This window comes from Gymnogyps californianus, chromosome 20 (assembly GCF_018139145.2).
Source record: "Gymnogyps californianus isolate 813 chromosome 20, ASM1813914v2, whole genome shotgun sequence".
NCBI lineage: Eukaryota > Metazoa > Chordata > Aves > Accipitriformes > Cathartidae > Gymnogyps > Gymnogyps californianus.
The window spans coordinates 11,700,139-11,710,613 of record NC_059490.1 but is presented as its reverse complement, the minus strand read 5'-3'; the positions used below and the strand labels follow the sequence as shown (position 1 = coordinate 11,710,613).

The 10,475-nt window shown below is 40.6% G+C and overlaps 1 protein-coding gene across 3 annotated transcripts; it reads right to left on the bottom strand.

The window, feature by feature from the left end:
- Window positions 1-397: 397 nt before the first annotated feature.
- On the bottom strand, window positions 398-9,150 carry WSB1 (WD repeat and SOCS box containing 1). 3 transcript variants are annotated; one of them, XM_050908731.1, is made up of 9 exons: window positions 9,044-9,150; window positions 7,464-7,632; window positions 6,220-6,488; window positions 5,245-5,376; window positions 4,741-4,841; window positions 2,384-2,556; window positions 1,882-1,995; window positions 1,103-1,210; window positions 398-562 (listed from the first exon to the last, which is right to left on the bottom strand). In XM_050908731.1, the coding sequence occupies exons 1-9, from the start codon at window positions 9,081-9,083 to the stop codon at window positions 403-405; spliced, it is 1,266 nt and encodes a 421-aa protein (XP_050764688.1). In that variant the 5' UTR covers window positions 9,084-9,150; the 3' UTR covers window positions 398-402. The 3 variants fall into 3 exon arrangements, with proteins under 3 accessions (XP_050764688.1, XP_050764689.1, XP_050764690.1); XM_050908732.1 differs by lacking the exon at window positions 1,882-1,995; XM_050908733.1 differs by lacking the exons at window positions 6,220-6,488; window positions 7,464-7,632.
- Between the last annotated feature and the right edge of the window lie 1,325 nt (window positions 9,151-10,475).

Below are 10,475 nucleotides of genomic sequence, written 5' to 3'. Positions count from 1 at the left end.
TAATAGCTATCCTTCCACTTTACAGCACAGATGCATCTGATGGCTCTACCAAAGCAATATATACATGATACACACTAAAAATCATAAAAGCAATTTTAAAGGTACATTGATAACATGTAGCAGCTTATGTCTATATATGTACATGTTTTCACAGTTGTATTTTAGAAAATGGAGAACACGAGCAATACTTCTACTGTGTTTTCTATAAATATTAAAAATTTACCTGTCAGGCATTTTGACAAAATAGTATTTAGGTTATCATTTTAAATAGCTCTTGAAAACCTGTAGAGTTTTAAGCTTAAAGGCTGTAAAGTTTGAGGATTCTTTAAAGTGTTTAGCCAGTTTCAGCAGCTGGGCCACCTGCCAGTTTGATTTTTTTTTTTTTTTTTTTTTTTTTTTAATTCAAATCTGGTAACAAAGGAACTCCACCACTTTTGATGGGATAGGCAAGTTCTTGACTTGGCTGGTGGGCATCACTCTTCGAATTGCCATGCGACATAGATGTTGGAGACTAGAAACTTGTCTTGGAGTTGCCCAGAAGTACACGCTGCCATCCTGTGTCCTGCATAAAAAAAAAGAAAACAAAAAACCCCACCAGAATTATCCCACCTGAGTGATTTCAACTTAGTGCAAATTCTCACATACATTGCTAGTTAGGGGGAATGTGCTCTGGACTTCCTGTTGCTTAGTTCTAGCTGTTCCAGACTCATTTACACTAGATGCCAGTTCTTCTTTTAAGCTATAGCAGCACAATAAGCAACTTGCTGATTATCTATGTGACAGGCCTGAGCAGATCTTCCAACAGCTATTGAGTATACCACCTGAAACAGAATAACTGCCTTTGATTACCTAATGGTCTTTTTCCAATCCACATGTTTGTGGGTCTGTCTTATTTATTCTCCAAGATAAGAAATGAGTTTATCAGCTTCTCGATTTTACTGCTCATCCAGGCATGTTTAAACAAATAGTACCGGAAGTAAAACCAAGTCAGAAGCATCAAGTTGCAAGTCACAATTGAAGATTTTTAGAACACTTAGCCACTGTTTTCAACCTTTTGTGTTACCTTAATATTTTAGGAAGGAAAAAAAAAGTATATACTTGCCCTGCAGCTAGAACACTGCCATCAGTAGAAAAAGTACAGCAGAGCCCATTGTTCAGAGGTGCAACTTGTACAGGGTATTCTTCATCAATTCTCCAGAATCTTACCATTCTGAAAAGGGAAGAACATAGTAGTAAGTTATCAGAGGAGACATTTAATTCTGCCTGATATTTTCTCTGACGCTGCACAAGAAACTAGTCTGAAACAGAGCTCAGGGAATTTTTATAAACATTTTAATATGCGTACAAGGTGTTTCAGATTTGGCCTGAAATGCTATGACTTCTTCATTCCTGATATATACCTTGATCTGTACTTCTTCAACCATTTTAACTCTGCCAATTAAAATAAAAGATTGCCTTCAACAGCAGAAAGCAATAACCTGAACTACAGATTTAGACAACCTCTTCCTTAAGTGTCACATATGCTAGGAAATCCCAACAATGCTTGTCTTAATTAAAAAACCTAAAACCCTCCTGTAGATAGTTGCTGTCATCTTGAGAAAGCATTCTTCATATTCTTAAAATATAGTTCTTCAAAATATTATTTGCAGTGTAAACAGAGGTTGAATACGAGATCACAGAATACTTTTCTTTTTACTTTGGAATCTACTACTATACAAAAGACTTACCTGCATTATTAACTCCATACCAGACAACTCATCTACTTTTACCAAGACCATCAGAAGTAGTTTCTCAGTTAAAAAAAAAGCTGACTTAGTATTTAAAAGTTCATGTCATATGCGAACAATTAGAGGAGTCTAACAAACCTTTCCTCATACTTACTTATCATCAGCAAGGCTTGCAATATGTAGTCCATCGTGACTGAAAGATACTGATCTGACCCATCGGTCATTTGCACCTCCAGCAAATATTGGAGTAGGAGGGGGAAACAGATGCCTGGAGATAGAGAGACACTTAGCTAACAGCATAATGTTTAAGAACTATGGAAGTGTTTCCTTCAGCCATGACTAGCAAAGCTGAGGAAGAAAAAATAGATTGAACATGTAACTATGAAATCAGGAGTGGAGATTGAACTACTGTATCTTTTGTAGTACTGAACACTTCAGCTTTGTTGAAGATGCTTAAATTAGTACACATTAAAATATCAGTGCTTTAAATTCTCTCTCAGATAGAAGAATAATCTCCAATGCTCTGCCACTTTAGGATTTCCATCAGCCACTGCTAAGATTTTTCCCAAGTCTAATTATCAGTTAAATACACAAACCCATTAATTTTCAGTGGTCATCTTCACTCTAGGAGAAAGTTTCCAGATTTGACTACTTACCCAAATTCCATAAGAATAACTCCAATATGTGGATCCCAGACATAGACTCGAGTATCATAAGATGCAGTAGCCAGTAAAGCTCCATCAGGAGAAAACTCACAAGCTACAACATCATTGTGATGTCCTTCAAGTTTCCGTATCATGGAGTATTTATCCATATCCCAGAGAAAAACCTGCAATTAAATAAGCTAATGTTATAGCTCTGCTCAGAGATGCAATGAAGCATTTACTTTTTTATTTTTTAAGTATAGCTGCTAGTCTTATTTAGGATTATATTAAAATCAGGCATTATGAATTACTACAATTAAGAAATATGCTCAGTGTCATACTCAGATTAAAATCAAGTTTTTTAAAAATAATTAAAGCAGACATGCAAGTTCTAACTCAAGTTTGTTAAATGTTATTAACAAAATAAGCCAAAATATAAGATAAAGGCAACACAATTTAACCATGTAGCTTACTGAAATTCATGTATTACAAAACTATTTTATTAAAATAGGCAGAAATAAATAGGGTTAAACTCTACAGTCCCCTCTTTTCAGTAACTACCAAAATTTTAAGAAATATACAGACAGAAAATGTAAGGTTAACATATTGTTACTCCAGTGGCATCCCTTTGAGTTTAAGATCACTTGTTTACAATTGGCTTGGATCACCAACGTCAGCCTAGGAAGAGAAACAGATACTGCAAGCAAAAAGAATTTTCACAGCCAAAAGTTATGTCTTTGGCAAAACAACAGGGAAGTCTAACCACATTATTAGAAAGAATTTATGCATTTTAAATCAAGTAAACAGTAAAAAACAACATTAATATTACAATTTACCCGGCTAATGCATATTGTATTATAAAAATTGATAAAAGATGATAGTATTATGGGATTTTACATGCAGTTGTACATTATATATAATCAAAATAAAGACTGTGCAGAATTACTTAATAGGAACGATCTGTGTACTGTAGCATAATTTTATAGAAAATGTAAGTCTTTAGCATAAGATGTTATGTCCCTAAAAGAGCTCATTAGGGTCCTTGATTTTTTTCCCTGACTCAGTTTTACTGCACAGATTAAATACTGACATCTTGGATAAATTTATATGTTTGACCAAAGCAAACACAGCCTTAGTGCCTCACATACTTCCTAAAGCTGAACCATTTTACAATCAGTTATAAACATGTTGACCAATTTCTCCAAGGAGACCCCAACATTCCGTAAAACTGGAAACTAAGTTTTAGGAGTCAGTGTGTTTCACTGCTGTGAAAATTATTAAAAAAAAAAAAAAAAGAAAGAAAGAAAGCAGAAAGTGGACATCAACCAGCACCTGCGTACGTACAGTACACCTTGCAGTCGAATGCAAGGTTACTTCGTCCTACGGTAAAGTTCGCCCCCAGCCTGGTAGCCAGAGATGCCACTCTTTCTGCCCAGCTAACACCATTGTGCTCCTGTGTGAGTGGTGCCAGCTTAACCTCAATCACACCAATATTGCTGCCACCACCTGTGACAGGGAAAGCAAGAAGCTTATGGAAAACACACAGCCTAAAGATATCAATGTATACATCCACATCTGCTCTATTTAAAGAAAAAACAAAACCCAGACCTCAACTATTCTCTATCAAAACTACACGGATAATTTAAAGTATAAAATGCATTTGAACAGTCATCCATATAAAGTGGTATCCAATGACTGAATCGTGCTTTTCACTCAGCATCACTAGGCTTCATTAAACTACCTACAAAGCCCCTGTAACTAGACTGAATTCCCCTTTCTGTTTTATCCTAACTCTTCAGTGCCAAGAAAAGCAGCTTATGGCATACGTGCTTTACCTGCACTGCTTTCAGTTCTCTAGCAGGGCATTAGAACACGGATGAAAACAAAACCAGTATGCTGTTCTTCGTTCTAGATCTTTTAGACACGAGTGCCATTTGTATTGGAAAACATGTAGAAACATTTTTGTTCAGCAGGAGGTACCATGACTGGCTTAGACTTTGAAAAGTCCTTTTCATTGAGCAGGAAATAGAAAGGATAAAATCAGTAACAAAATAGTTTTATGCATTAATCTAAGTATCTTTTAACACTGGAAGCTTTAGTCTTCTTTGATTTTATACTATGAACATGTGCAGATGTGTAGAACTATTTCTCAAAGAATGCTTACGGTTTCTTCAACTAAAAGCAGTGCAAGTTCAATTCATAAATCAGTGCCTGAAGGCACCATTTGCTAGTTTAATTTCATGCACTTTTACATTATCATAAAACATTAGAAGTTCATGACACCGAGCACAAGCCTAATGTTACTTAGATTTAAAATGATTATGCACACAATTCAGTAGATTTAATGAACAAGAAACTCTGACACATACTGCTTTACTAGCTCCAACTGAACAGAGAATAGAAGAGTCTGGAGAGAATGCACAACCATATACCCAGTTCTGATGTCCTCTCAACACTTTCATCATATTTCCTAAAAAGAAAGACATTCCTGTAAGAATTGATTAAATATTACAAATTCAAATTGAAAAGCTTTTCCAAATTAGTTCTTCCTTTATAAAGTTTTATACTATTTTTCCAAACAACATCTGGCAGTCATTCTACACAGAAATAAAAATTCTGTCATGCAGCCTCTAAATCCTGTGTCCCTATTCAAAAGGTCACTTCATGCACTCTTTTAACTTAACCCAATACCAGCTTATACCTTTAGAGTACACACAGATAAAGAATTTCAAGAGAGCATACAGAGTGAATGACTAATAGAACAAAATTAATTTTTTAAGAAATCCTGTTCTAACCGAGTTTATAGCAATAAAAGAAGAGAGTACGTGGATATTTCTCCTATGTATTACAGCAGATATATTTAAAATGCATACCATCATCTTTCAGGTCCCACACTCTCAGTGTTTTGTCTCTGGACGCAGACACTAAAATCAGGCTGCCATCTGGGGCAAAGGTTAGATCTCTAACAACTTCTGTATGGTCCATCAGGTTAAGGAGGAGTTTTCCTGTTACACGAAAACACCACAATTTAAAATGAAGGACTGTACTTTTATTCAGATCAAATGCTTTATGGATACAAATACAGGATACAAAATTACAGCACGTAAAGCCACATTTTCTTTGTGGAAATGCTCCCTACAGTAAGAAGCATGTGTATCCTTTTAGACTCTTCTATATTGAGAGGCAATTTCCTGAAAAGCTAGTAAATCAATACACGAAAACCATATGCCTCAGAAATAAGGCAAAACTTGTCTTTTGATAGACATCTCTGTTCTAAGCTTAAATTTACATGACAAATTACTCAATAGTCATTAGTTTCATTTTTTTAAAGCTGAGAAGTTCTCTCCCAACCTAGCAGCTGTGCTACCAGCTAAATTGAGAATCCCTAATTTCCGATTCAGTCTCTTACCATTTGAACAATTATTTACTTCTAAAAAAAAATAAAAGGTCCTCATCAACATAATCCTTCCCCATACTCAAGAACAGGGAGCAACTTCATGTTTTGAAAGTTTCCTTTGTTTGAAAGTATATTAAAACTACAACCCAGCGGAAGATTTTAGAGTAAACAGCCAATATACACGAAGTCAATTACATAATTAACCATTTTGCAGCAACAAGGCTTCATCTTCCATCACTTACATCTCAAAGCATGACCTGAGTCTGTTCCTTCCTCTAGCAGTATTTGAACGTTTCTAGTTGCAGGGTTTCATGCTTTTTTTAGATTACTTAATTTGTATTCAATGTTCAGTTCCCAATTAAAATTCTGGAAGCAATTCATTCTGTGTATTAATGATGTTACTACTGCATAAAGTGACAATGAAGTGCCAACTTCCTCTCACATACTCTACCTGTATATACATCCCATATCTTGATGCGCCCATTGTTCAAGCCTGTTGCAAGTAGAAGCTGGTCTTGCCCAAATTTGAAACGGTGCCATTCTATATTGACACAGCGGCTCTGCTTCTCAGGCACTGAAGACCCAAAAGCAAGACTCCAGACGATATCACCACAGTCTATTATATGTTCACAAGGCTTATTTTTCTGACCACTGTCACTATTCTGCCTCGGAAGTCTTGTACTGATAGAATTTGCAACATTCTTTGTGCCATGCAACAAGCTGCAAAACAAACAAAAAATACAAAAAAGTAGCATAAAGTGTCTTGAAAAATAAATAGAACAAAAAGGTCTGTAAGATGTAATGAAATCTGTGAGTTGCCATAACGTACATTTTGGAGACCCATAATGAAGCATTTTTACTTTCAAATTATAAAAGCAGCTTTTTCCTATAACTGTAAAAAAATTACTGACACCTGGAAACCTTCTTACACAATATAATACTAATACTTTTGTACACATTTTTATCTCTGTAGAGAGCAATATATTAACCCACTGTGAAAAACAACGTTTTTAAAGCATTTACAGAAATATGAGTTACAAAAATTTCCGAGACTTTCTGCTAAATGAGCAAGAAGTTCCCTGCAATTCACTTACGTATGTGAAATACTGGGAAGAGATACTGAGGCCAGCATATGAAAACCAATTAACCTACCACCAGAAAGAGGAAAAAAAAAGGGGGGGGGAGGCGGGATTTGCTGGGAGGGGAAATGTAACCAGCTACAAAAACGCAACTGCTGGTTACTAACTTCATAAAATGCAACCTGCAAGTGAAAATAAAATGTGTCTTTTGGAACTTAAATTGCATTCTAATAAGAATGATAAGGAAAGAGGTTTGCCTTTAAGTAAATTCCTAAAAGGTAAAACCAAATAGCTTTCTGATAGGAAATTTAAAAGTCTAGATCTGCCCAAGTCTTTAAATTTCCTTTTCATTCTAACTTCCTCTTATTTTAGAGCACCTGAATCAATTAATAAATCACTCCTCCATAGCCTTTGTGAGGTTGCAGTACAGTTGTTTCTCTCGCTGGCCACAGAGGAAGAGATAAAACAATAGCTGTTACTTTAAGGAATTAGTTTTTCCCAAAGACGTCAAAGCCTAAAAAGCCAATACATGTGTTTAAATCTATTAAAAGCTATCTCCTGTTTTGAAATTCTTAAGTTTTTCAGGTGAATTAAAAGCCATATGGTTTTGTCTTACAAGTTATTAAGGCACTGAGACCAGGGGACCAGCTTCACTATGCGATGCCCTTGTGACCAAGCAAAGTAAGATCCATCGGGAGCAAATGCAACAGTCCAGTTTTCACGTCCACACTTCTTGTCAAAAGGAGAAGTTGGGGCTAAGAGTTCTCCTACAGTGCGTGATCGTGCTAAAAAGAAAACAAAGAGGAAATTCCACTTTTAAAAAAAAGCCAGCACATTTTAAAAGGTTACAAGGGAACCAGGCAGTATGTTAATTATTTTGCTGTTATTTCATGACATTTAAAGTAATTGAGGAAGGAGTGTTATTGTTATTGTCACTGTATAACCAATCAAAAGACTAAGCCTCAGCTGCAAAAGAGGTTGAGTCACTAAAGAGAAACGGCTTAGTGTTAAAACGTCCTGGTCGTCATGTAAGTAATGTCACATCTTGATATCAGAAGCAGAACTCAAATAAAAATTTACTGAAACCAGTATTCCTTCAATTATTGTAACTATAGCTCTAGAGACAGCAGCAGAGCTATGCTCCAACTTGACCTAATACTTCAGTATTTAGCAAATAAGATGCCCAGTAATGATTTTTTTTTTTTTACCTTTAAAGAAAAACGTGAGTACGCTTGCACACTGCAATATCTTGCCTTCCCTCAGAAAAAATAAATTAAGCAACAACCATAGGAAACAAGTTAGCACTGTGCGATCAGATTAGTTGATTTCTCCCCTGCTTTACAATGTAACTGGATGTACCACACTTTCTTTCTGCAACCCAGGCTGCGGGTGCAGGTCCGGAGCTTCAGAGACCTTACCGATGCCGTCCACCACGCTTATTTTTAGAACATGGATGTGACAGGACTAAGTCTGTAGCAGGCAGTGGCCCAGGTGTCAGGCGAGAGTGAACGCGAGGGTCGTGAGCGGGCCCTGCCGTTACCGCCGCAGCCCGCCGGGCCGGGCCGGGCCGGGGGCGCCGGGCGGCCGCTGCCCTCGCAGGCCGGAGCCGGGGGGCCCCCGGGGCCGCTCGCAGGCAGGCCCTGCCGCCGCGCTGCGCTTTCCGCCAGCCAGCACCCACTTACTTTTTACATCTGAGAAGAAAGGGCCAGTGGCTGTGAAAGGAACAATGTCACCTAAATGCTATTTAACAAGATTTTGCCCATTACTGGAAGGAAGCAGCTTCAGCCGAAGGAAGCCTCTTTGAATAACGCCTTCTGGTTAGTTTAAAATGGGCTGTGTAACCGACAGCCATCCCACTCCGAAATCCAGGAGGACCGAGGCGGTTTTCTGCCCCCAACGAAGCTGCTGCTGCTGCTGCGCATAACGAAATCGGGAAGAAGGCGGGCGACGGGAAGGCACTCGCATCCTGCTCAGCGGTGCAGCCGTGCGCCCGCGCCCTGACCCGGCCCCAGCCGCTCCCCGCCCGCAGAGCCGGTGGCTCCCGCAGCCGGGAGGCCAGCAGCACCTCCGCCACCCCGAAAGGCCGAGCGCGGAACCAGCCCCGGTCACGGACGGCGTTAACCCCACCCGCGCCCCGCAGCAGCCCCAGGCCCGAGCCGAGCCAGCCCCGCTCCCCCGGCCGCGCCCGCCCCTCACCGATGAGCTTCTCGTTAACACTCAGGGGAAAGCTGGCCATCTACGGGGCCGCCCTTCGGACCGGCTCGGGACCTGCAACGGAAGGAGAGCGACCGACGCTCGCCGGAGACGCAGGGACTGGGACAAAATGGCGGCGGCGGCGCAGGGTGTAGCGCGGGACGGGGAGGCGGCGGCCTCGCCCCGCTGCCGGGGGCGGGCCGGGGACGCGCCCTCCCTCGCTCCTCCCGCGGGCTGAGGGGGCCGCCGGGCGAGGGGGGGGCCGCCGGCGAAGCCGCTTTGGCCCGCACGTCCCCAGGGAGCCGATCTTCTCACCCTGCCCTTCCTCCTAGCCTGCCCTGCCGCGCTTTCGCCGGTAATTGGATGTCTGTTCCTCGGCCGTACCGTTGGTCTCATCGCTTCTGGCAGTCGTACGCCTCTTCGCCGAACTACAGCGCTCTGGTTCTCGGCACCCGGCAGCGTGGCCCCGGTGCCTCGTCCTTTCCGCCCGTGCTGGCAGGGCATCTCCTGGCATCCCACATCTCCGTGGCTGTCCTTGCCCTATGGAGCTTGGCCCCGTCCACCCTGCAAAATCCAGCGTTATGTTCCTAGAGATGGTCAAAACACGCGGTCTGATAAGAACCAGCCTTTGCTGTAAAATAGCCTCTGGCACATGCTTAAAATACACCCCATTCCTTTTGTGTCTGGGGGAAAAACGGTACACGGCAACGTGGTAGCAAGACTTGGGCTGCGGTGCCATCCTGGCAGGGTCTGCAGTTACAGCCCGTTTTAGCAACATCTTCCAATCCCATCTATGCCAAAAGATGAGTCACGTTTTAACTGTGCTAAGGGACTAAATCTGTAGTGACCTGGCTCCCTCAAGACATGGGGGTTCACAGTACAGAGAAGAACCATAGTGACTCCCCCAATATTGCCAGCAAAAGGCTTTTTATAGCTGCTGTTGTGTGGATGTACTGATGAGGTTGTGTTGATAAACTGCAGAGTCCTCAAATGGGATAAGAAATGTTCTTATGTTGCTTAAATGCCCAACCAGCAGCAGTCAACATTCCTGCCGCAGTGAGTTAGATAGAGGTTGTCTCCATTATCTTTTAAGCCAGGTTGTGACATCCTTGATGTCTGTTTGACCATGGGACTACAAGGCAACATGTAAACACAAAAAAATGCAAACGCTTATATGACTGCATTGCGGAATGCGTGTAGGACAGTGACGTATGCACTTGATTTCATCTACCCTAACCAGGGGCTGGAAAACTCTTGGGATTTTCCTACTCTTTGATGTTTCTTTCTAAAGGTGTATAGTTCAGCATCTAAATCCAGCAAGATCTGGTTTATGATAAAGTTTTGAATTTACTGTTAAAGTTAATGGAGTTGTCCATAAACAACTTGGAGAAAGAGACCCTGAGGCCACCTCATTCTCTGTGTGATTTTGTATTAA

Bases quoted from the DNA above. Each gene is read 5' to 3' on its own strand.
- WSB1 (XM_050908731.1), bottom strand. From the start codon at position 9,083: ATGGCCAGCTTTCCCCTGAGTGTTAACGAGAAGCTCATCG. The intron at 7,633-9,043 runs GTGAGGGGCGGG...TTTTCTTTTTAG, and splicing joins TGTTAACGAGAAGCTCATCG to CACGATCACGCACTGTAGGA. The intron at 2,557-4,740 runs GTATGTGTCAGA...ATTTAATTGCAG, and splicing joins CAGTTGGAGCTAGTAAAGCA to GTTTTTCTCTGGGATATGGA.